The sequence below is a fragment of the Fistularia commersonii genome, chromosome 15 (assembly GCF_037954325.1).
Source record: "Fistularia commersonii isolate RoL2024-O1a breed Wild chromosome 15, RoL_Fcom_v1.0, whole genome shotgun sequence".
In the NCBI taxonomy this organism is placed as follows: Eukaryota; Metazoa; Chordata; class Actinopteri; order Syngnathiformes; family Fistulariidae; genus Fistularia; species Fistularia commersonii.
This window is the reverse complement of record NC_141298.1, coordinates 7,833,409-7,860,375: the sequence shown is the minus strand read 5'-3', so window position 1 is coordinate 7,860,375 and position 26,967 is coordinate 7,833,409. Positions and strand designations below refer to the sequence as shown.

Sequence of the window (26,967 nt, the reverse complement as noted above, 5' to 3'; positions counted from 1 at the left end):
AAAATGAAAATAATTAACCGAACATATTTTTTGCCTCGTTCTATTTTGTGGTCTTTGCTTTTTCTTCTTTTCATTTCACAAAATTATTCATTGATTTATTGAAGTATTTTCTTTTTTCTTTTCGGTTTTGTTTCTGAGTTCACAGTTTCATCTATTTTCACTGCCAGACTGCTCTGCTGCTTGAACATTTTCAGCGCATTTTTAAAATTTTTAGAATTTGTTGATGTATATTAAGCTTCTTCCGTTGCTTGGTTTTACTTTCTGGAAAAGTGTATTGTTTTTATATTTATTTCTATTATTATTTGGGGAATTAGATATACATTAGTGATCCTGGAGGAAATTCAATGAAGCTATTTATTTATTTATTTATTTATACTTTATTATTATTTTTTTTATCACCAAAATTAATTTTCACTGTCAAATTGTTTATTTTTTTCTATAGAATTTGACACACATGTCACATGTGTGTATGTAGGTATGTATATGTGTGTCTATGCATATATGTGTTTATATGTTTTTTTTTCCTTCCACTTTTTGTGCTTTATTTTGAGGATTAATGCTCTGATGATTTTTTACTTTTATTTTCCAACACCAATATAAATCCCTTTTATGTGTGTTCTTTTTCAAGTCTCTTTTTTATCTTTTTCCATTTTTTTTCCTTTTGTTCATTTTTTTTGGCCTTTTCCTTTTGTTCTATTTTTTTTTTTTTTTATGCAAGCAATCCCTCTTTGTCTGTAACTGAGCTGACAAGAAATGACTTTGACTCTGTCCGTCTCTGTTAATCACGCAGCACATTTGTCAAAACATTTCCTCTCAACTGAAGCCAGAGTGGATTTGTAGTCCGTGTTCTTCTCCGGAGCTACAGGGACAATATTTTCTTTTTTTTTTTTTTTTTTTTATTTCTTTTTTTTTCCAAAGGGGCTTCTCTTTCCAGAGGCACCAGTAGAAACCTGGCGGGGTGAGTTGCGCACTATGACAGAGGTCATCTCAGGGTCATTGAGCAATTTAACGCCCGGGAGATATTTGTGACACCGGAAGGGCGAACATTCTGTGGATGCCAACATGAACATTTGAATAAAGCGGAATTTGGTTGGTTAACAACGGTGTAATTACATAAAGTGAGGAGCTTTACACATGAAATACGAATAGATACATTTTATTATTCATTACCTAATAAATGATACTTATTTCTATTAAAGCGATACTTAACCAATCAAACATCGGAAACATGTTAGCGTCTGATTTTTGTTTATTTAATATTTGTTCATATTCAGTTTATTATAAGTTATAATAATGACAATTTGGGGCTGGTGGGAAAAACAGGAAAGACAATAAAAAGATTAAAATATGAATTTATAGTATATTGACTAAAGATGTAAACCTACAATGGTTATTAAGATGATTATAAAGTTATATCATTTTTTCCTTTTCTTTGTTTATTTCATACATGAATGTAACCATAATCTCTACTGAAAGTTTACATATGAATATGTTCATTCATTTATTCATTTTCATTACTATTTGTCTGGGTCAGGGGTTAGAAATGTATACAAACATGCAAATAATCACATCAAATATATATTTTATATATATTTTATTCACATCATATAGACATACAACAATTCACTCTTTCATCGACATGTCACATACAGAAATTCAAGTCATCATCCTCATTTTATAAGTACATCATATACTGAGTCGATATACGACCTTGTGCATGTGTTCATGCGGGAAGTTTTATTAACATTAATAAAGAGATACTCACTCATTCACTCCTCATATAGAGATGATCATTCACCCTGTCATTCATGTGTCATTTTGGCATACAACCATTCAGATATCATACAGAAACATACTATTAGCTATTAAATCCATTCGTATGTCGTACATACACAATTATTCACCCCTTCATCATGCGTCATATGAAGACATAATACAGCTATTCACTCTCAAATTCATGTCAAATAAAGACAATCATCTATCTATCTATCTATCTATCTATCTATCCATCTATCTATCTATCTATCTATCTATCTATTCATACGTCTGTCTGTTTATATAACAGCATATGTATGCATGTATATATGTGTGTGTGTTAATGTGTTTATGTGTGAATGTGTGTGTTTATATTATCATTCTTTATGTTCCAAGGCAGGGAAACAGATATTTTTGATGCAGTTAGTGGGTGTTTGACATCCAGTTTTGGAATGAATAATGTATTTGCAGCCTCGCCAGCAGGGAGAGATAGAGAGAATGATAGAGAGATAGAGAGAGAGAGAGAGTGATAGAGGAAGAGAGATAGATAGACCAAGCCAGCATTTTCTCACAATTCATTCGGCGGGATGTTTTGGGCCGTGTTATTTTTCTACGACAGTCTCGGTCACATGGTCTGGACATTCTTCCTTATGCAGCGACATGACGCTGCTGCAGTGCATCTCCCCTCTGCTTGCACAGTAAACAAAGACTATTATTGGATGGTGAATCCATACAAAGAGCTGACGCGTATCTTTCGATGTCAAATGTCATCTGACTGATTGTGTATCATCGCGCATGATTTTTAAGGGGGAAAAAAAATATAACAAAAACAATAATACTTTTCCTTTAAGGTGCCTTACTGGACACTCAAGGACAACGTAGGGAAAATAAATACAGATTTTAAAAAGATGAAAATAAAATAATAAAAATGACAAAGTAGCATAAAAAAATATATATATAAATAAATAAATGTGTATAATTTTAGACCCAGGCTGTGTTGAGTGTCTGTGGGATGACTGTAAGGTGAAATTGTTTAAAAAAAATCATTTTTTTTTCAAATTAAATATGAAAAACAAATAAGCATTTGAAAAGAAAAAAAAAGTCCCAAAGGAAGCATTCCAGAGTATTCTTCAAATATGAGTGGGGAACTCAGAGGTGGTGACTCAGAAATATCAAAATCTGGCACTACATTAGCCAAAAATCAGCAAAAAATTTGTTGATTAGTTAAATAAATAGCAGACAAGCTGAAACCACAATGTCATTGGTTTGATATGATGTGTGAAAGAGGGTCAAGGTCTTTAAATGACATCAGAATGAATAAAGAAAAAAATGGAGGAATTGGTGGATTAATTTAATTAATGAAATAATGAAAATGAAGAAATTTCAAAAATGAGCGGAATTTTTCCGAAAACATGGAAAAAAAAAGGATCAGATATGTGCAGAAAAGTGCCTCCTATTCCCTGCCCTCCTCCATGTGACAGTGAACTGAGGAATATCAAATCTAAAAATACTTCATCCAAAAATTCATCTGGAAAATTAGAAAACCGACAAATCAAGTATGCTATAAACAAAAACCATGAAATGAATTTAGTCGAAATTAATGGAAGGCAGACTGAAATAAATCAAAAATGAAATAATTAAATGAATAAATCAAAAAATTAATAAATGAATCAATCAAAAAATTAATAAATCAAAAAATAAAACAAAAAATGAATCAATCAAAAAATCAATCAATCAATAAATAAGGAGCCACGTGAGATTCAGACAGTCCCTTTATGACGTGTGAAAGAGAGTGAATGTCTGCATGTCTCTCAATTACATGGGAATGAATGAATTAGTTAATTAATTCATTAATTCATCAATTAATGATAAAGACAAAAAAAAAGAAAATGAATGGAATTTTCCCCAAAACATGGAAGATTTACAATATTTTTAATATGTGCAGATAAAAAAAATCATCTTATCCCGAACACATCAAAAATTAGCAACACAAGTCTGCTAAAATATGGTCAAAAATTACCAAAAGTCGTTGAATGAAATGTGTAGACATGAACAGCAATTTAATAGAAATTAATCTCAGAGATAAAAAGAAAAAATTATAATAAAAAAAATATAATAAATAGATAAATTAAATAAATACATAAAATATTATGTAATGATTAAATTGAAATTACTTGAAATTCTTTTCTGGATAATTTTCTAATAAGGAGTGGGAAGGAGGTGATGGTCTCAGGATGCTCCTGCAGATGGAGGCGCTGCTCTATTGACTCCTCGGCCGAGCTCAGCCGCTGCACGGCCCCGTGCCTCCGAGAGCCACGGCTTAATCACTTTACTGACCTGGTTTCTGCTGTGAGTTGGAGGTCTCCTCAGCGACTCCTTTTCACTTTGCCCCGGAAAAAAAACAGAGCAGGACGTTCAGCTCAGGCTCCCATCAGGGCCGTGCCACATCCTCCCAGCAGCACCATCTCATATTCATTGGAAGCTTTTTTCTCTTTTTATTTATCTTTTTTTCCCTCATCACATCGACTACAGGGATAGATTCATTAAATCTAAATTTTAGAATTTTAATTGATTTGTTAATTTTACCCACAATCATTCTTTTATTTACTAATTATATAGACTTACAGCCGTTCACTGTCATTCATCAGTTTTTGCAATTTATTTTAATTTGCATGTTTTTCCACTTTTGGAAGAAATTCCCACAGTCAAACCGTGGACCATGTTGCTGCCGTCGGGCATCCAACGGCATTCAGCTGTCAGTTATCGTTCTTCATAATTCATTTGTCATTTGCTGAATCAGATCATCGTCAACCTGCTTACCTATAAATCTATTCAATGTTGTAGCACTCGTATTTATGATTTATATCATTTACATTTATTATCATCTATATTTAACTTGTCACTTCACAGTATGTCTTCATTAAGCAATTCATTTCATATGGTGTTACATATGATGTTGTTTTGTCACATTCAATTTATATCAAGAATATTTATACATTATATAGATTATTTATATAGCGTATATACACACATACACATACGCTATACACTATATGGCCAAAAGAATTTGCTTACCCATCCAAATAATTGGAATCAGGTGTTCCAATCACTTCCATGGTCACAGGTGGATAAAATCAAGCCCCTAGGCATGCAGACTTTTTTTTTTTTTTTACAAACATTTGTGAAAGAATGGGTCGCTCTCAAGAGCTCAGTGAATTCCAGCATGGAACTGTGATAGGATGCCACCTGTGCAACAAATCCAGTCATGAAATGGCATCGCTCTGAAATATTCCACTGTCAACTGTCAGCTGTATTATAAGAACATGGAAGTGTTTGGGAGAGACAGCAACTCAGCCATGAAGTGGTTGGCCACATAAACTGACAGAGCGGGGTCAGCGGATACTGAGGCTCATAGTGCGAAGAGGTCGCCAACTTTTAGCGGAGTCAATCGCTACAGACCCCCAAACTTCATGTGGCCTTCAGATTAGCTGAACAGTGCAAAGAGAGCTTCATAGAATGGGTTTCCATGGCCGAGCAGCTGCATCCGAGCCACACACCACCAAGGGCAATGCAAAGTGTTGGATGCAGTTGTGGAAAGCACGCCGCCACTTGACTCTAGAGCAGTGGAGGCACGTTCTCTCGAATGACGAATCTGGTGTGGATGAACTTGACTTGCCTACGCAGAGTCCTGACGTCAACACGACGGAACCCCGTTGGGATGAATTAAAGCGGAGGCTGAGAGCCTTTTCGTTCAACATCAGTGTGTGACCTCACAGACGTGCTTCCGGAAGAATGCTCAAAAATTCCCATTAATGCACTCCTGAAGCTTGTGAACAGCCTTCCCAGAAGAGTTGAAGCTGTTATAGCTTCAAAGGGTGGACCAACATCATATTGACCGCTATGGACCTGCAATGGGGTGTCTCTTAAGTTCATATGATTGTCAAGGCAGGTGAGCGACTACTTTTGGCCATATTGTGTGTGTGTGTGTGAAGAGCAAAAATGTAAATTCAACCGCCACACCTTAAAGTGTGCAGTTTTAATGGCTTTTTTTTTTTTTCAAATATTTTCTATGCATGTGTTTTTTAATGCAGGCCTAATCTCTATGCATCGCAGGTGGAAATGTCCATTTTTCTCAACATAAAAAAACCCAGAAGGCTAATGTAAATAAAATACATTTAATTTGGCCCACATGATGATATCTAGTCGCTATTAGACCTTGACCGCCGTTTTTTTTTTTTTTTTTTTGCATGCATCACCATAATATGACAGTTCCCACAATGCACTGCCAGTGCACACGCCGTGCAGAAACAGTGCGGCTGCAATGAAAGACTGATACAGAGTGAATGTGTGCATGTCTCTATATGAGCTATGAATGAATATATGAATGAGCTCAAACTAGTGAGCATCACAGAGGAGCAAACTTTCTTTGATGCATGTTCAGTTTTTAATGTATTTTCATTTGTCTTTTTTCCCTTTGCTACCACAGTAAATTTTATATTTTTCCCTGAAGGATTTTATTTTTTCCTGCCTATCAAATATCTTATTCGACGTTGCAGATTTTCTTTCTCTAGGTCTTATTTGATGATTAATAATCTTTTTTTTTTGGGGGGGGGGCGATAACTGTGCTAGTTCGAGGTTCAAATTGTGCAAACAGGTTATTTCAATAAGTTTTAAATAAAAGTGGAACAAGAACAGGCCTTCGACTTACACCAATTTAAAGTTCCATCCCACTGTGTGTTATCTTTGACACTCCATCTTTAGAGGAGTTACATTTGCCAGATTTTGCTGATTTGGCAATTTCGTCCTTCTTGGTTGTGATTACACAGACATCACGTGACGGGACCATATCGCCATGGCAATTTTCGCTGGTCTCCTTCAGTTAACTTCAGATTTCCGGGTGGGGATTGACACCAACTGCAGAGCAAACATGCAACGGACGAACCAATCAGAGCAGTGGAACTTGTGCCAGAACATCACAGAGACCGGGTGGGCGCAATTCAACCAATCAGATAGAAAAAGGTGATTTTTTTTTCTTTTTTTTTTTTTTCATTTTTTATAAATGCGATCTTAATGGAACTGCCAAATAGAGCGACGAAAAGGGCATTGGAACAACAAGGGTCACGGGACAAAACAAACCAATCAGAGTGATCGAATGAGCAACAGAACACCCCAATGTCCAATGAGAGTGAGAGGGCCTGACAGATGAAAAATAAGGAACGAAAAATCACAGTGATGGACGATGTGATTGGACGGTCAGAGTGACAGAACAAACAATCAACGATGGAAGACGTGACGCGACAGCCAATCAGAATGACTTGACAGTCAGTGGGACAACTAATCAGAAGAATGACACTTGCAGTGAAAGAGCCAATAAAATCGCTGGAATATGTGATGGATTGATGGCATAAAACACAACCAATGGGTCAATGGATGTTTTGGTCGGTTCAAGGTTATGCATTGGTGATTTTGAGGAACAGGTACATAAAAAGTTTTCATACAATGATAAGAATTTGTTATACTTCTATTATTTTAAGTAACATTTTGGGATAATTTCTTACGAAACATATTTACAAGTCATAATTCTTAATATTGTCATTGATGTTGTGATTTCTGTTGTTGATTCTTCTTATGGCTGCTATCGTTATTATTAAAAGACATTTTTGTACATATAACAACTTAAGATATTGTTGTGAATAATTCTCCTTCTTCAGCTTTACCCCTCAGGGGTTGCCACAGGGAATCGACCTTCTCCATCTAACCCTATTCTCTGAACCCTCCTCTCTCATTACGTCCATAAATCTTCTCTTTGGTCTTCCTCCAGACCACCTGCCTGGCAGCTCCAATTCCAGCATCCTCTGTTACTCCCTGTAGGGGTAACGGTAAAGGATGTTCAAGGTGGGGGTGGGACTCCATCAGAGATCAGCTCTGAGCCCCTTCTTGTTTGCAGTGGTGATGGACAGGCTGACAGATGAGGTTAGACAGGAATCTCAAAGATGTTTGCAGATGACATTTTGATCTGTAGTGAGTGCAGGGAACAGGTTGAGGAAAATCTAGAGAGGTGGAGGTATGCACTGGAAAGGAGAGGAATGAAAGTCAGTCGCAGCAAGACAGAATATATGTGTGTGTGAATGAGAGGAACCCAGATGGAACGGTGAGGCTACAGGGAGTGGAGATCAAGAAGCTGGAGGATTTCAGATACTCGTGGTCAACAGTCTAGACCAGCGGGGAGTGTAGAAAAGAGGTGAAGAGATGGGTTCAAGCAGGTTGGAATGGTTGGAGAAGAGTGTCAGGGGTACTATGTGATAGAAGACTGTCAGCCAGAATGAAAGGAAAGGTGTACATGACAGTGGGGAAACCAGCGATGCTGTGTGGCCTAGAAATAGTTACAATGATGAAAAAACAGGAGGCTGAACTAGAGGTTGCAGAGATGAAGATGCTAAGGCTCTCTTTGGGAGTGACCAAGATGGATAGGATCAGGAATGAGTGTATCACAGGGACAGCACATGTTAGATGTTTTGGAGAGAAGGTCAGAAAATCCAGACTGCGATGGTTGGCTCATGTACAGAGGAGGGAGAGTGAATATAATGGTGGACGGATGGTGGAATTGGAGCTGCCAGGCAGGAGGTCAAGAAGAAGACCAAAGAGAAGATGTATGGATGGACTGAGAGAGGATATGAAGGTAGTTGGTGTCAGAGAAGAGGATACAGAGAATAGGGTTGGATGGCAAAAGTTGATTCGCTGTGGCGACCCCTTAAGGGAAAAGTCAAAAGAAGAGGATATGTGGCCCTGCAATCATCCGGCCACCAATCCATGGCGACCCAGCCTGTAGAAATAATGGATGGACGGATGCTGAAAAAAAAATGACTCAACACAGCGGAGGTGAGATGCTGACCTGCTTCAAGGGGAAGAAAAAGACGTTTTTGCTGCTTCACTTTTGATTTACCAGCCTCTTTTGTTAAATGTGCGCTTATTGCAGGACGATAATAATAGACCCAGGTCCCCTCTGGAGGATTTTTTTTCGTGCGGGCTGTATATACCCAATGGGAAATCAACATCACACTTCACACATAACATCAGACAGCAGGACCAGATATAGATACAAGGGATGAAATATTCACCAGTGGAGCAGGAAGCGGGCCGTTCAACAAACAACTCTTGGAATCAGGTCAGTGAGTGTTTACGCCAGCTGTTGCTGCACCTCCATTAAAGAGGCCTACAATTATTTGGAGGTGCACTGCTTTTCATTTCTAGAAAATTCCCTTTTATTTCTAGTACTCCTTACTGGTACAATGAAGTCCTTTTTTATTTGTAGTTTCACCCTTTTTGTTTTTTTTTTAATTATTGTTATTTAGCATTGTTTTTAGCTCAACGTCTCGACATATTTCCTCCATATATATTTTTTTAATTATTTTTTTCATTCCTTTTTTTACTTTTTTGATAATCATGTTTGACAATATAACATGGATTATTAATTATTTTCTATATTTTAATTTGCAGTTGCCCTGCATATGTTCCGCTCAGTTGCTTTATTAAGAGAGAAAGAACGGACAATGAAATAGAACAGCATTTAGACAGATGCATTTAGGTTTGTGGAGTTCTGTAAGGAGAATAATTGTACTATTTTGTTGCAGAAGCAGAAGCTTGACGATTATTTGGAGGAGATGCACAAAGATGGGAAAAGGGTTAGAAAAATGGAGCTTTCCTCTGATAACCTCCTATTACCCAAATAGACAGCCCACTCGTTCCTTCCCTCACTCGAGAACAAGACTCCTAGATACTTGAACTCTTCAAGAAGGAGCAGGACCTCTTTCCCCAACCCGGAGTGGGCACTCCACCAATTTCTGGTTGAGCACCATGGTGTCGGATTTGAAGGTACTGATTCTCATCCCGGCCGCCTCACACTCGGCTGCAAACCGCTCCAGTGAGAGCAGGAGATCATGGCCTGGTTAAGCAATCGGAACCACATCATCTGCAAAAAGTAGAGACCCAATCCTATGGCCACCAAACCGGATCCCCTGGACACCCTGGCTGCGCTTAGAAATTCTGTCCATAAACGTTATGAACACAATCGGAGACAAAGGGCAGCCCTGGCAGAGTCCAACTCTCACTGGAAACAGGTCCGACTCACAACTGGCAAAGCAGACCAACCTCCGACACTGATCATACAGGGACCGAACACCCTGTATGGCGGGGTTCGGTACCACCCCCTGCAGGATTGCCCGTGGTACACGATCCAATGGCTTCTCCAGATCCACAAAACACACGTTGGCTGGTTCAGCAAACTACTCTGTCCACTAGGGGACCCTGCTGAGGGTATAGAGCTGGTCCACTGTTCAATGGCCAGGACGAAAACCATGCTGCTCCTACTGGATCCGAGGTTCAACGTGCCGGCAGACCCTCTTCTCCGCTGAATTGACCTTACCAGGCCGAGGAGCTTGATCCCCTGTAGTTGTAGCACATTCTGATCCCCATTTGTGGCACAGACGACAGCCCTACAGCATCCAGAGCCTTGGGGAAACCAGGGCAGACCTCATCCAACCCCAGGGGCCTGCCACTGAAGAGCTTTTTGACTGTTTTAGCAATTTCAGCCGCAGAAATAGGTGTGTCCACCCCAGAGTCCCCCGGATCTGCTTCTTCATTGGAGGCGTTTCCATGGGGTTGAGGAGGTCTTGGAGGTATTCCTGCCACCGATCTAGAACATCTCGAGCTGAGGTAAGTAACTCCCCTCTCCCACTGTACACAGTGTTGATGGAGCATTTCTTCCCCCTCCTGAGGCGCCGGATGGTGGACCAGAATCTGATTGACGCCCACCAGAAATCATTCTCCATGGTCTCCCCGAACTCCTCCCACACCTGAGTTTTTGCTTCGGCAACCACCGGAGCCACATGCCACTTGGCCAGGTACCTGTCAGCTGCCGCCGTAGCCCCACAGATCAGAAAGACCTGATAGGACCTTCTTCAGTTTGACAGCATCCCTCACCGCTGGAGTCCATCAGCGGATTTGAGGGTTGCTGCTCCGACAGGTCCCGACTGCCTTACGGCCGCAGCTCCAATCTGCCCCCTTGATAATGGAAGCATGACACATGGCCCATTCGGACTCAATGCCACACGCCTCCCTCGGGACATAGTCGGAGTTCTGCCGGAGGTGGGAGTTGAAACTCTCTCTGACAGGGGACTCTGCCAGACATTCCCAGCAGACCTTCATGTTACGTTTGGGTCTGTCAGGTCTGACCTGCATCCTCCCCCACCATCGGAGCCAGCTCACCACCAGGTGGTGATCAGTTGACAGCTCCCGCCCCTCTGTTTACCCGAGTGTCCAGGACATGCGGCCACAAGTCCGACGATACCACAAGGTCGATCAAAGAACTGTGGCCTAAGTTGTGTCGGTGCCAAGTGCACATATGGACACCTTTATGTATGAACATGGTGTTCATTATGGACGATCTGGTACAAGCACAGAAGTCCACTAACCGTTCCTCCCAATCACGCTCTTCCAAGTCATATAGTCGTTACTCATAACGTAAATGATTTTTTTCCGAACAGTGCCTGTGATAAGTCTGGTAGAAAAAACGAAATTAAAAATACAGCAGCCTACCAGGAAAAATCATTGATCGCTATCTTCATCTTTGTCCTGTGCGCCAAACAAAACCACCAGTCATCATCTTCAGTGTTATTTTAAAATCTATATATTATTTTAATGAAAAGGCCTCAGAGTTCCATTTTTTGCATTGTGAAGCTCGTTTGCCAATAAAAACCCACAAATCACCCACATTATTGTTTAAACCGTGGTTTTCAATGTGCCTCAATGTAAATTGCGCAATGATGGTTGACGGCCGGCATGCTCTGCGCTAAGTGCGTATTGCTGTCTTGGTAAGTCCCTGTCAAAATATTTAAACACTTTTGCAATATGTACTAAATTTCAAATGTATGGTGTTTTATTTGGCAACAATTGTTTGTGTGTATTAGTTTCTTGTTCTAAGCAATCATAAAACAGCTGCATAGCGCCACCAAGTGAGGCACGCAGAACTCCTGCCTCATGGTAGGAGAAAGTCATGTACCTCACCAGCCAACCAGTCTTCAACCTTGCTAACACTCTTGCGTCAGCGCCACATAATGTTTGTCATTTTTTGATTTCTTCAGAGTGCAAGGAAGCATACATAGGCTACTGAAAGCATATTTTATGGATATTCAACTCTGCTTTACCACAGCAGAGGAGACTCCAGCATAGGAGCATGGGTGTTAGAGTGCTCCATTATCTTTCCCCATGGCGACGGAGGTAAGTACCGTCATTTTTGGATTTGTAACACTACAGCTTAAACAACGATGCAGCTAACTTGTTGATTTTTACGAGCTAACAAGCTCCACAACGCCGAAATATTCAGTTGTCACATCGGACCGATGAAATTATACATAGATGTGGAGAACACATGCGTATGTGGCGGGCTGAGCAAGTGTGTGACAGAGGAATTCTGAAGCTGTAAAATAAAATAGAATATGAATATTAAAATAACACTGAAGAAGATGACATTCGTGGTTTTAGTGCAGGATAAAGAAGAAGATAGCGGTCAATGACTTTTCCCGGTGGGCTACTATATTTTTTTATTTTTTTTAACCATCAGTTAGTCTATTCTTTACAAGGTAACTTGACAGCCACTGTGCCACCACACAAAAGAAAACCTTGTTCAGGAATAACCTGCCTCTTTAGAAGTACTGCTATTTAAAAAAAATAAAATAGGAGGAAATAAAATATGGCTACCATGATTTCTGGATAATTTGCCTATTTGGATAAACTTTTTAGATAATCTGCCTATTTTTGTTTATTTTATTCTCATGATTGTCACTATTTATATTGACGTTTTGTTCTAGTTGTGCATATTTCCCCCTTTTCCTTAATGTTGTCTATTATTATCCCTGATGTTGTTGTCTCTTTATTTATGGATGTCTTGCTATCTTGTGTTTGGGGGGGAATGCGGACAAGCAACTAAATGAGCACCCTAAAAAAAAATATTATTTTTTTCATTGGTCATGTTTTATGGCTGGCTCCTTTTTTTCCCTGTTTTATTTTTTTTTAGAGAGAAAAAGGATATATTTATTTCTTTATGTATCTTTTTATTTATTTATGCTTTGATCAACGTTGCCATAAAAGCTGATTACATGTCTGACAAAGCGCATGATGACAAAACTGGATTTCAAACGAAAATGATATTAATAAATTGAATTCTATCATCATTATGTCATGTGGAAAATGTCACTTTAAGGTTATTTTTAATATTTTTATACTTTGTGACACTCGAAGGCAGCCGTTCTATTTTCAGAGTGTGATCTAATTAAGGCCATGGAATCGAGCTGTTCTTTGAGCCTATGTGATGATGAGAGCGTTTTCCCTCAAGGCTCCGCTTAAGTGTTTTACCTCCGAATGAACTGATAAGGATCCAACTGTTTACAAGAATGCAGACAAAAAAATTAATTAATAAATTAATTAATTAAAAGTCTGCACGCGAGTACAGAGACATATCTAATCACTACAGATGCTTCTCAAACGTTTTCTTGTTCTGGACCCGGGGGTTTTGATTTCAGAACTCACACGAGAAGAGGCGTAATTACCTGGAAATTAGAGAAAAATTGATGCATTTACCTGGAAATGATATGGGGGAAAAAAGGAAACCGCAGGGCAAATCCCCTGAATAATGTCTTGAAAGACAATATTGACAATATAAAATAAATGAGGTATGAAGGAAGTGACTAAAATAACAGATTTTCCAATCAGCTTTTCTTTTTAAATGCGTGAAAAAAGCAACAGACTATCTTCAGATTTATATAGCAAACTTTATTTTCAAGTCCAAAAAAGTTAAAACAACTTAAATAAAACAGAAAAAAAGAAAACAGCAAGGAGAATAAGATGCAAAAAGTCTGAAATTCAAACTGACAAATAAATAAAATATAATAGGGATAGGATTACAGACAAATTTACAAGAAATTACATTTACAAGAAATTGATGAGCAATTACTCCACAAATTATATTATTTATGTATGTATTTAATTATGTATCCATTTTATATGTGTGTGTATACCAAGCATTATTATCGCTCGTCTTAAAAAAATACACAAAAAATATTTTCTGCATTAATCAATTCGTTATTCCACACATGGATCAGTTTTAGCTGAGAAAATTGAAAATACGACTCGGGCAATTGTTTTTTAATAAGGACGACGATATAAATCAGAACTTTGCTTTGATTCTCTTGTCGCTGAACAAGGGATGGGATTGGAGAGCGCAGACCCCACGGGCTGATTCATTCTTCTGTGTCAGATCACAGCTGTGTGATTGGGCACTGTTGATGCGGACCCCACACACCACCGCTGGCGTTCAGACCGCCGCACTGGATCAAACTTTGTCCTACTTTTTCTCAACTCCTACAGACTCCCGGTCCACTGGTCTGCGCTCTCAGTCGATACGTCTGTGATTCGGGTTGACATAAGGTTTTGCAGCGGCGTCAACAGTCGCCTATATTTCTGCAGTGATCATGCAAAGTGCATGAATAACATTGTCCTTCTGTATTGAAGTTCAACCACAGACTGGAGATTCAGGTGAGCTGCTGCAGCTTAGCACACATTACAAAGGGTGGTGGTTGTTTCCACTCCTGCTTGTGTATAATTAAACCCGGGTTTGCGGTGTCACTTTGGCATGCAGAATGGAAGAGCGGTGAATCAAACCACCGATACAAAATGAGCTACTGAGAAGGTCAACCCAGGCATCCCTGTCCACAGAGGCACACCCAAGCTCTTCAAGGATGACCCCGAGGTCTTCCCAGGCTTGTTGAGATGGAAAGTGAAGCAAAGTAATATACAGCATAGCATAGCGCGGTATGGTGTCGTATAGTATACAGGACTGTCTCAGAAAATTAGAATATTGTGATAAAGTTCTTTATCTTCTGGAATGCAATTACAAAAACAAAAATGTTATACATTCTGGATTCATTATAAATCAACTGAAATATCGCAAGCCTTTTTATTACTTTAATATTGCTGATTATGTCTTACATCTTGAGAAAAAATCCTATCTCAAAAAAAAACTAAAAATCCTATCTCAAAATATCAGAATATCATGAAATAGTATTTTTTGTTTTTTTAATTGCGTTACAGAAGATAAAGAACCTTATCACAATATTCTAATTTTCTGAGACAGTCCTGTACTATAGCAAGGCATATAGTATGCTAGTATGGCATAGTGCAGCATAGCATGGTATATTTAGTATAGCACAGCGCAGCATAGCATGGTGTAGCATAGTATAAAACAGAAAGAGGACAGTAGTTTTGGTTTGCTGCTGTAGAATAATTTGAGTGTTTTTTTTCATCTATACAAGGACTCAAATAAACACCATCTATTTTGCTTAAAAAGTGACCTTCAACCCAACATATTTTTTCAAAATGGTTTGTTGCAAGCAGAAATGTAATTTTGTTTTTTCTGCAGTTGTTCATTGATTTAAGGAAATGCAACACATATTTTATTTATACATAGTATAAAGTAAAAAAAAAAAAAAACATTATATGCCATGTTAAGTCATTTTGACTTTTAAAAGTTTTGTGTGGCTCCAAGTTGTTTTTTTTACTGTGGGGAAAGGGGCAAAATAGTTCTGAGTGGTAAAAGTTGACAACAGCTGTTATAGACTATTCAAACAATATGTTTGTGGAGGTTTTCATTCATCCAGGTCATGGTAAATTCTTGTTGAAATCTTCTTGTCATGGCAACTGGCCTTTCATTTCTACAGTCGAAGACGTTCGCCCTCATCCAAGAGGCTTCTTCTGAACTGAAGAAGCGAAGTGAAGAAGAATTGTCTCAGATGATGGGTGAGACATCTCCAAGTGAAGAAATTCAAGTCCAGTTGCCACGAGGAGAAGATTTTGAAAAGTATTAAAGCAATAGTGTAGGAAAGTATAGTAGTGTACAATATAGACCAGCCATGGGCAAACAAGGACCAGCGTGCCGTATACAACATGCCGGGGTTTTAATCAGGCCCACCAAATGTAAAATCTTATAATAATTAAACCTCATTTATTTTCTCTTTTCCCTGAAATACCTGTGTTCCCCAATAGAGGGCGCAGCGTATTTATCTCTGCGTCTCTTTTTCATTTTGCCATTTGAACCCTTCTGTAAAAATGTGCAGACCACAGAAGAGAAAAATGGACGGTGAGTGCCGAGTGTTCAACAAAAGGTCTTTTTCGCTGAAGTCCAATCGACGGCTGTATGCCAGATATGCCAAGAAGCTAATGTGGTTTCAAAGAACACAATATCAGCCATCTCTTTGCAAGGAAGCATGCTAACTATGCTAGTGAGCAGTCAATGCAAGGACAGGTGGCCACGGCTCAGAGGTTCTAGAGTCGAGTACAGGATGGACACGACTGCATAGAAAGAGTTCATTAACCCTACTGAGGCTCATGGCAGCGGGAGAAAGTTTGCAATAGCAGAAAGCAGATCAAGAAGGGGAATCGGAGACAGACTGGGCCGGTTCCAGGAGGTCTCTCATGGCAAACAAAGAAACCTATCTGGGAGGGGAACGACCCAACCTGGCAACCAGTGGGACTGGAAGCGATGAAGCGTCCACTTGGAGGCACTTCTGCTGCCATGTGACTAAGTCGGCTGACAAAGTGGAACCACCAAGAAAAGGACAGAGAACCATGACAACCAAGGCAAGTTTTATGCCGGTGTTTAAATTAGCAAATGGCCATGATTCCAAACCTCCGGAGGTTGCTGACGTTGTTTGGTTGGACCTACATATGAGAGCAGACATTCGGTACCACACCAACAAAGCTCGTCACTGATCCAAGTCAACCGACCAACACCTTTGGATCAATCCTGATAATCACAACAAAACTAACTCCGGACTTTGATGCACTGTCAAAAAAGCGAGATCAACAACACCGCTCCCACGGAAACTGAAGGTGAGTTTCTCTGATGTGTTATGAAATCAGTGCATTTGGAAAACAATTTGTACAATGAGCCTTGAATATTCATGCTTTGTTAAAAGGCCAAATGCTTTCATGTAATAGCTTTAACATGTACTTTCATTCTAATTATATTAGTTCACACAAACACTCCATCCATCTGTTCCTGGCCTGGCCCCTCAAATTTTAGAACCAATTGTGTTGCAAGTCAAAAAGTGTGGCCACCCCTGGTATAACCTATTGACAGTATGTTGTTGTGTAGAGCATTATAATATAGTATAAAGAAGCATGGAACAACATGGCCTTGTATAGGCTGGTATACCTTATTGAAGTATAGTGTAGTACAGTGTTTCCCAATCACATTTGTGTGCTCTGAGATAGATCATCAGATGTGTTGTGGAAAAATGCTTTCTGTTTGGTCCAAGAATAATTTATTCAATGCAAATAATGTGTCTTTGTACGTCTATCTATATGGGCAGCATGCAGTGACAGGCAGAACAATTAAATGCTCTTCCACTAGATGGCAACAGGTATTGAATTAAGCTGTGTCCCTATTTGGTGTTGTGATTTTTCAAATGTAAAATATGTGCCGTGGCTCCAAAAAGTTTGGGAAACACTGGTGTAATGAAAAGTAGCGTGATATAGTATAGCCTACCAAAGTATAGTACAGTGCAAGGTAAGGGAATGTAGTGTAGTATAGTATAGCCCGTTGGCGGGCCATGCATTTCACTCCTGGGCCTTTAGTAGTGCTCCATTTATCAATCCACCCCTCAGTAACTGTTTTATGGCTATAAAAAAACATCTTGTAATGCAGAAGTGCAGTAAAAAGAGCCGTGACATTGCAGCGATAACTGGTGTGGCTGCAATAAATGCTGTTGCTGAAGAGAAAATATCCGGAGTGCACAAGTCTCCTTCTGCTACAGCTGCAACTGCAACACACATAAACAAGCAACAATAATACCTACATAAAATTGCAATATTATTGAGGAAAATAGACACATTTTACTCGTAGAAAAATTTGGATTATTTGTACACAAAATCCATCCTCCATTCCTCAAAAAGAGTTCAATTACTCTTTTTTTATAGATTATTTGTGCACTTCAGCTCCATCAAGTCCTTTTCTATCGCCAAATCTAATGCTGAAAGTCAAGCCTGCCGTGTCATATTTCTGGCAGAAGTTTTATTTCACTTTAGGCCTGAAAATATTTGCTCGACAAAAGCGGTGGACAAAGGGATGGTCAGTACCAAACACAGAAATGTGTACGGCTGCTCTCTCTTTAACTTGAGCTTGCACTCCACTTAATCCAGAGGACATGACTGCTGCGCCGTCAAAAGACTGCCACTACTTTACCCTCATATTCATTTTCCACCAAAAATTGAGTAATAAGACCTGCAATGTCATCGGCTCCTCTCCCACTGGTAATATCTTCGAATCTGATAGATGGCTTCTTGACACGTGCCCGTTACATAATGCAAGACCAGTGCGGTCTGCTCTACGGTACTCTCTGCACCGCATTACTCGCTGCGCTGCATTACTTGCTATGCACTTGCTCTCTCAGTTGTAGATCAACTCTGGTGTCCCCGAAAGTTTTGGACGGAATAGTTGTTTTTATGTGTCTGGCAGTGCTATGGTGTCTGGTTGCTGCCTCGGTTAAGCAAGTCAAACCCAGCCTGGCTCCAAACACCATATCGAGCAATGGCCAATAAAAAGCAGAATAAAAAGCGGCGTACCTCCTGAGTGTCCCGGCATGTGGGTCAGGCATCCCCTCCGAAATCATGACAACATCTGGTTCTTCTCTTCCTTCAGCCATCATGGGTTGAAAAATTAGCTATTATATCAACACAACCATATTTGTTTGTTTGTATAACTATATTAAATGTGGCCCACTGTCGTTACTGTACCCTTCCAGAAGGCCTTGGTGTCAAAACTCAAAATCTGATTGGTTGAAGCAACAGTTTCATCAATACTTATTTTTTGCTAGAGCACCTGTGAATCTGATTCTGCAGGCCTCCAGGCAGATTTCTTTGACTTTGACCATGACTGGCATGAAATAATGGCAGAGGTGTGATTGGTAAAAGGAATAATTGGAATTATTTTACATAATATGATATATAAAAATATAATTAAATGATTCAGATGTTTTTTTTGGCCAGCGGAGAAGGCCTTGCAGGCACTATCGACCCTCCACTTGTATAGTGTATTAAAGCATAGTTTAGTGTAGAATAGTGTTAGGTAGTAGAGTACAATAAAACATAGTGTAGCCTATCAAAGTATAGTATTGTGTAAGGTGCTCTTCTTCCTCTTTCGTCTTTTCCTTTCAGGGGTCGCCACAGCAAATCAACCTTCTCCGTCTACCCCCATTCTCTGTTTCCTCCTCTCTCACACCAACTACCTTCTTCATATCCTCTCTCACTACGTCCATAAATCTTCTCCTTGGTTTTCCTCGAGACCTCCTACCTGGCAGCTCTAATTCCAGCATCCCTCTCCCGATATATTCACTATCCCTCCTCTGCACATGACTCAACCATCTCAGTCTGGCTTCTCTGACCTTCTCTCCAAAACATCTAACATGTGCTGCTCCTCTGATGGACTCGCTCCTAATCCTATCCATCCTTGTCACTTCTAAAGAGAACCATGGCATTTTCATCTCTGCGGCCTCTCGCTCTGCCTCCTGTCTTTTTCGTCATTGAAACTGTTTCTGGGCCATACAGCATCGCTGGTCTCACCACTGTCTTGTACACCTTTCCTTTCATTCTGGCTGAAAGCCTTCTATCACATAGTACCCCTGACATTTTTCTCCACCCATTCCAACCTACTTGAACCTGTCTCTTCACCTCTTTTCTACATTCTCCGCTGCTCTGGACTGTTGACCCCAAGTACCTGAAAACCTCCAACTTCTTGATCTCCACTGCCTGTAGCCTCACCGTTCCACCCGGGTCCCTCTCATTCACACACAAATACTCTGTCTTGTTGCGATTAACCTTCATTCCTTTCCTTTCAAGCGTATAACTTCACCTCTCTAGATTTTCCTCTACCTGTTCCCTGCTCTCACTACAGATCACAATGTCATCTGCAAATATCATAGTTCATAGCGATTCATGTCTAGCCTCATCTGTCAGCCTGTCCATCACCACTGCAAACAAGAAGGGGCTCAGAGCTGATCACTGATGGAGTCCCACCTCCACCTTGAACTTCTTTGTTACCCCTACTGCACAATGCACCACTGTCTCACAGCTAACATACATGTCCTGCACCTGTCCAACATACTTCTCTGCCACTCCAGATTTCCTCATACTATACCAGAGTTCTTTTCTTGGCACCCTGTCATATGCTTTTTCTAAGTCTGCAAAAACACAATGGAGATCAGTAGAGATCAACACTTCAACATACTAGAAAGAGCTGGAAATCAAACTCGGAATGGTCGGGTCTAAAGATGCCTGCTCTATCTCCTGTGCCACGCCGCCCTCCCCATGACTGAAAGAGGGTCTCCGATACGTGCAAATTCAAAAATTATCTTCTGCGAGGGCTGAAATTGGCCTCCCAGCAAGGGCCGTGTTGTAAAAACCCATCTGGATTTAAACCTCATTATGTGAAGGGTCTGCATGTACTTGCAAAAAAATGATGCTGAAAATGACATGAACATGAGCTGAAGAGCACTGAATTGAGGGTGGAGGGATTTTGCACTACAGGTGTGTTCAATATTATGAAGTTTAGATCTAAGTTTTGTGTTTTATGCTGGATCAACAAGGCAAAGGGGTTGTTTTTTTCTTTTATTTTGAAAGCATCAGTCTCACATCCCGTCAATCACAAAGGCGCCTTCGTCAGTCATCGTCTTGCTTGGACGTTTGACCTTGAGCGTAAATAGCGTTCCCTTTCTTTTAGACACCCGTGTTCAAATTCACCTGCAAGGGAGGGCGGAGTTTGGGGGGGGGGCTTTGTGTGTTTCTGTCAAATCTGTATTCCAGGCGCATCACTGGGAGAATCTTTCAGGCGTGACCGGAAACAACACACTTTTTTTTCTGTTTGTGCCCTTGATCGTCCGAGCTGATGAGGACCAAACATTTGAAAATATAAATTCTATATTTGACATTTGGATATCCATTCAGAGTAAGTCTGTTGGGTAGTGGCTCGGTTGTTAGAGCCAGAAAGTCGCTAGTTTGATCTCGATAGGTGGAGTTTGCATGGTCTCCCAAAAACATGCTGTTGTTGGAGGCAACTTGTATGTCTCTTTATTGTGGGTGGATGGTTGTATATCTATTTTTAGACTAATATATGAAAGTGAGGGTGAATGGTTGAATGTCTTTAGATGTGGCCCTGTGATTGGTCAAGGGTGAACCCTGCCTTTTGGCCAATGGCAGCAAGGATAACCTCCACCATATGAGTAATATGGATAATGAATGAATGAATGAATATGACACAGCATAAAGTCAAATCCAGTCATTACAAATATATACATATACATGTACATATACACACACACACACATATATATATACATATATCTTGATGACAATTTTTACCCCTTTCTGATCGTCTTATAGCTTTTCTACTTATTCCTCAATGATGAATTGTTGATATTTTAGTTATTTGTTGTTGAATTTTAGGGATCATGCATCAGTTTATGGGCATTTCTTTGCTACTTTGTATTTGTAGTTTTTTTTTATTTCTTGTATTTTTCATGATTTCCCCTTTGAAATTTCTGCAATCATATTTACACGTCACGTCTCCAAACTTTGAGATTTTTTTTTTTTTTTCTTGGCATATTTTACAGTTTTCAATCTTTTTATTTGATTTCTAACTGATTTTCAGATTAATTTAGAACATAGTGATTATTTATGATTCAAATACATAATAATCTTCCACAACTTCCTCACTGTTTTTCCAGATAATATTGATTTATATGAATATCCCAGACTTCCTTTTCATGTTTAAACTCGTATTTTGCTGATTTTTAGATGTATTTAAACCGGTGTTCCTTGTTCCGGAAAACATGGAATAAAGTAGTCCCTCCCTATATTGCGGCTCGCCTTAAGTGGTCTCACTGTATCACAGATGGAATTTTTACTTTGTTCATCTAATTTTACATTGCGTATTTTTGGCTATATCATGCATTGTTTTAAATATGCATTTATCATTTCAATCATTTCATGGTAAAATAAGCGTTTAGTAGAACGGCGACCAACCAGAGCAGGGTCCTCTGTATCCTGGGCTCTGATTGGCTCAGCAACCGTGGCATTGTTCTCTGCCTCTCCTTTGCTTAGAATTCATTCAGCGTCTTGCCTTGTCTATTTCCCATTGTTGTGCGACGTCGCTACTCGTAGTGTTACTCTGCGGCATTGTATTAGTGTGAATTATCTGTGAAAGTTTTTCATTTATTCCAGCCCCTAACTATGATGCACAAACATTTTGTGCCTTCCAGAATATCTGACACTGAAGCTGAGCGTCAGAAGAAGATTCTAACAATCGTACCATTGTAACTTCTCGACATGTGAAAGCAAGTATAGGAAGTGTTTATAAGAAAGTGGGAAAGGTTAATAAGAGAGTGGGGAGAGTAATAAACCTTTAATATATACAGCAGCATACGTTGTAGCATAGTGGCAGTCATGCAGGTACCCAGTGTTGTTTACATGGTTCACAGTTGTGTTCTCCTGTTATAATCCGTTTTGGCGCATTAATTAGTAAGTTTGCCCACATTATGGCGCCCAAAAAAGGTTAAAGTGCTAGTGGTGTTCGGAAGAAATTTATAGTTACAGTCGATCTCGAGCAGTAAATAATAGCTGAGTGTGAGAACAATGTTTGTGTTACAGATCTTGCCAAGGCTAAGTCATGGCTAAGTAAACCATTTGTACAATTCTGAAGAACGAAGATGCGCTAATGAGGACTGATGAGGCTAAAAGGTGTTTACATTAACGAAGCAAAGGTCTCACATCATACACGAAGTAGGAAAGTAACTGTTCATTTGGATTAATGAAAGCTAGCTGGAGTTTGCATTAACCATGGCGTTAGCGAAGGTCTCATAACGCAAGAAGGCTTTAGTTCAGGAGAAGGAAACACCGAGTGCAAGTGCTGGCAAGAAGAGAGAGAAAGCCAGAAACATTGCAATAATTTAGGTAGTCTTTGCTATTTTTGACCTAAATAAACCCATAAAAGTTTCAAAAGAGAACAGTACAGGACTGTCTCAGAAAATTAGAATATTGTGATGAAGTTCTTTATCTTCTGTAATGCAATTAAAAAAAAACAAAAATTACTTTTTCAAGATATTCTAATATTTTGAAATAGGATTATTGAGTTTTCTTAAGATGTAAACCATAATCAGCAATATCAAAATAATAAAAGGCTTGCAATATTTCAGTCTATTTGTAATGAATCCAGAATGTATGAGATTTTTGTTTTTGTAATTGCATTACAGATTAAAAGAACTTTATCACAATATTCTAATTTTCTGAGACAGTCCTATATGTTTTTCTAGGGCTGCAGAACCGATCAATGGAAATTACATCAATTTCAATGGGAAACTTTGATTGTGTTTGCGAACATTTCGGTTCAAAGAACAAATTAAATTGGCACGTATAGGTTCTACTCAATATGAATCAGTGACATGCAGTCAGTAGAGGGAGGGGAGGCCGGGCCTCACCTGTCATCATGAGAAGAAAAAAATGCAAAATGAAAAAATAAATTAAATGGTTATATTTATTCGGTGATTAGAACTACAAAGTTATTTTCCACGTAGCTTCACCATTTTTAGTTTTTTTTTTTTTCAAAATCGCTAAAAAAAAAATCACATTTACCATTCAAATATGAAGAAGAGATGTGTTGAATGTTTTTCGTCAACAACTGTAACGTGTTTCTCGTAATCATAAAACGACTGCAAAGAGACATGAAGTGAGGCACGCAGTGACGGTGCCTCACAGTAGAGGGCACCGCTGATCCCAGGGATCCTTCTTATTACTCTGCTGCAGAATAATAGAATTGACAATAGCATGCTACAGTAAACAGTTAGCAAGTCAAGTGCAGCCATCCAGCTATTTTTTGCCGATCTCATCGGGCTGTATAGCTCACGAACGGTGAGGGATGAATGTAAATCTCCCGGGCAGCTTCTACACTTTTTGGCCAAGAAGGATCTCATTCAAACCGTTCCTAAGGCGAAAAAGTTGCTCCGGCTTGTGGTCACCGTCCCGGCTACGACAGCTTTGGCGGAGCGGTCATTCTTGTCACCGAAAAGACTCAGAACATACAGTCGGAACAGGACCGATCAAGGACGACCGTCTTCACTGGCAGAGATTTCCATTGAGACAGAGACTTTTTAAGCTGAAGAAAGAAACGGAAGACATCTACAAGCAAGTTATCCATGCTTCAGAAGGAGCGGCGCACAGACTTCATTTATAAGTAAAGATAAGAGATAATAACGTTCTTTACATGTGCTTTTTTCTCTGCTACAGTTTGTATATGTATATGATATTTTAAACAACAAACATCAACTGCTGCCAAAAAAATGGTGAATAAATTACACTGTAGGGTTCATATGTTTGTAAATCTGACTGTGATGACGTCAGTGCCTCGCCAGCCATGAACCTCACCGCACGTCACTGCGTCAATTCATATTATGTATAATAAATTAGTAAAGTAATTAGAATGGTTATTAATTAGAAATTCTCGGTTACTAAAAAAATAAAAATAAAAAAATAAATTTTAATTTCCTCCTTCGGACCGGAAGAGGCACCCTGGCGTCGACACACACACACACGCACACGCACACACTTCCTGGATTGCATGCGCGCGCGCCTCCTAAAACTCGCTAATCCGAATTAGTGGACCATCTGCCGTCCGCCGCCGCCGCGGGCACTACTTTGTCACCGCATCCACCTCCTCGGCTCCGCCCCCTCTTCCGCGCGAACGCGGGAGCGAGAGAGGTAGAAAAAGAGTGAGAGAGAAAGAGAAAGAGAGAGAGAGAGAAAGAGAGAGAGAGAGAGGGAGGGGGAAGGGGAGGCGCTCGTCACCCCAACCCCAACCACCAGCATCACCGGCGGGCGGAGGAATTCGCGCTTTGCTATCCATTCGCTGCGCGCGCGCGACTGCGAGCGCCAGTGCGTGCTACGGCTGCTGCCGCTTGTCACTCATTGTGCCGCGAGCACGGGAAGAGAAGAGGAGCGCGAGGGAGAGAGAGACGTAGAGAAAGAGCGAGAGAGAGAGAGAGAGAGAGAGAGAGGCGTCCTGTTGTTGTTTTTGTTGTTGTTCTAGTTGTTTTTAACGGGTTTTGCGGGGAAAATAATTAAAGGAGAAGCAGGTTTTTTTTTTTGGTTTTTCTTCATAAACAACAACAACAACAACCCCTAATAAACCGGAGAGTTGCTGTTTTTTTTTTTTTTTTTTTTTTTTTTTATAAAGTGCGGACACTATCCGGTCAGAATGGCTCACGGAGCGGACGCTGCCGCCGCCGCCGTCATCATCCGCGGATTGCTCTTCGTCGCCTGCGCAGGTGAGCAACCCTCCCCTCCCGCCCCGCATCTTACCGTTATCCACCCCTACTACCTCCCTGCACCTCCGCTACCCCTACCGGTATGGACGGTAACGGGATCGGTACCGGAGCGGCGGTAACGCCAGCATCCTGAACCCCCCTCCCCCCCATCCCCCGGCCGTGATACCGCGACGCTCGGCTCTGCGGAGAGGATGGAAAAGTTTGTGCGCGGAGGCTGTGTGTGTGTGCGTGTGTGTGCGTGTTGAAAGGGGGGGGTCGTACCCCCCGGTGCACCGGGGGCGCGTCGGTTGCCCTCTGCTTTGTGCTCTGTAAAGGGTGTGTGTGTGTGTGTGTCGTGTGTGTGTGTGTGTGTGTGAGGGGGGGGGGGGGTGAACGAGAATGTCGCCTTTAATGCAAGATGAGGTCACGGCTCTGTGCGTGCGCGCGCGCATGTGTGTACGCGCGCGCGCGCGTGTGTGTATGTGTGTAACCCCCCCCTCAGATGTACCGGCTTTCGGTCCCCGGTACCCCCCCACCAGTCTCCCTGCAAACACACCACGGTGGGATGCACCAGTCCCCCCCCCCCCTCCCCTCCCCCACACACACACACACACACACACACACACACACACACACACACACACACACACACACACACACTCACATGCACGCACACGTGAACACACGCACGTAACCGGTTGCCGTTTTTGTTAATTTTAAAACTTCGCGGCACCGACGCAACTGACACCGAGCGTCGGTACCGCGGACACAATGGGATCCCGGTGCTGAAGCCGGCCGTGCAGGGCGGGAGGACACGCACGCACACACACACACACACTCACACACGCACACACCACCCCTCCCACCCTGTCAGAGGGTGAGGCCCCTGGGGGCCCCGGCAGAGGAGGCGGAGGAGTGTTAACAATAATTTGATTTATTGGACGTGAGTCCTTCTGTTCGCTTTGACTTTTATTTGGAGAAAAAAACAGTTGGTGGTCTCCTTCTTCTCCTTCTCCTTTTCCCCCGTATCGTCTACTTGTTTATAATCTCTTGATCATGTGTTGTAACAATGTTATAATGCTGTAATAACCCACTTTTTATCTGGATATTTTTTTTTGCTTCCTTTTTTTTCTTTTCCTTTCTCCTGAGGGAGATTTGGGTCGTCGGCATGTGAACTGTGGGAGGCGCTGTTCCCTGAGAGGCAAGGCGCGTTTCACAGGGTTCATTGGTTTCTCGTCGCTACCGGGTCAATGCAGGGCAATATGTTTTTTTTTTTTAAATTCATTTATTAAAAGAAATAAGTTAAAAACTCAGGTTTGAGTGTGTTTGACTTCCAGGAATGCAGATTTTGTTTGCCGGCTTTGACGGGTTGGTTGACATTTCATTTGTTTTGAAACTTAAGTGACCAAAGGAATGCAGCAAACGCGGCAATGTTTATGTTTAGCGAGCAAAACCTCAGCGTCACATTGCACACATTTCTTTAATATCATTTATGAAGCACTATAACAGAATTTCTTGGCAATTTTATGGAATTCATGCAAGTATCTGTTGACATTTTTTGGGAGGAGACATTTTTATGATTCATTTTCATTAAATTTTGCTTTCTTTAAAACATTTTTTTTTACTTTTACTACTTTTTTTTTTCTCCTTACTTCTTGGATTTTTGAGGACATTTTATGATTGTTTTAGGGGAATTCTTGCAGATTGGTTGGAGGGATTGGTATTTTAATTTCCCCCGATTAAAAAAAAAAAAAAAAAAAAAATTTTTTGTTCCCATCTAACAAAAAATGTAAAATTGGTGCAAACTACCTGT

At 40.4% G+C, this 26,967-nt stretch overlaps 1 protein-coding gene across 7 annotated transcripts in view; it reads left to right on the top strand.

Annotated features, from left to right (window-relative positions):
• Positions 1-24,728: 24,728 nt before the first annotated feature.
• ncam1a (neural cell adhesion molecule 1a) overlaps positions 24,729-26,967 on the top strand; it is a 343,382-nt gene continuing 341,143 nt past the window's right edge. For all 7 annotated transcript variants that reach the window (XM_086160448.1, XM_086160451.1, XM_086160450.1 and 4 more), the window contains exon 1: positions 24,729-25,175. In XM_086160448.1, the coding sequence (XP_086016574.1) occupies positions 25,106-25,175 (70 nt within the window). In that variant the 5' untranslated portion in view covers positions 24,729-25,105. The remainder of the gene's footprint in view (positions 25,176-26,967) is intronic.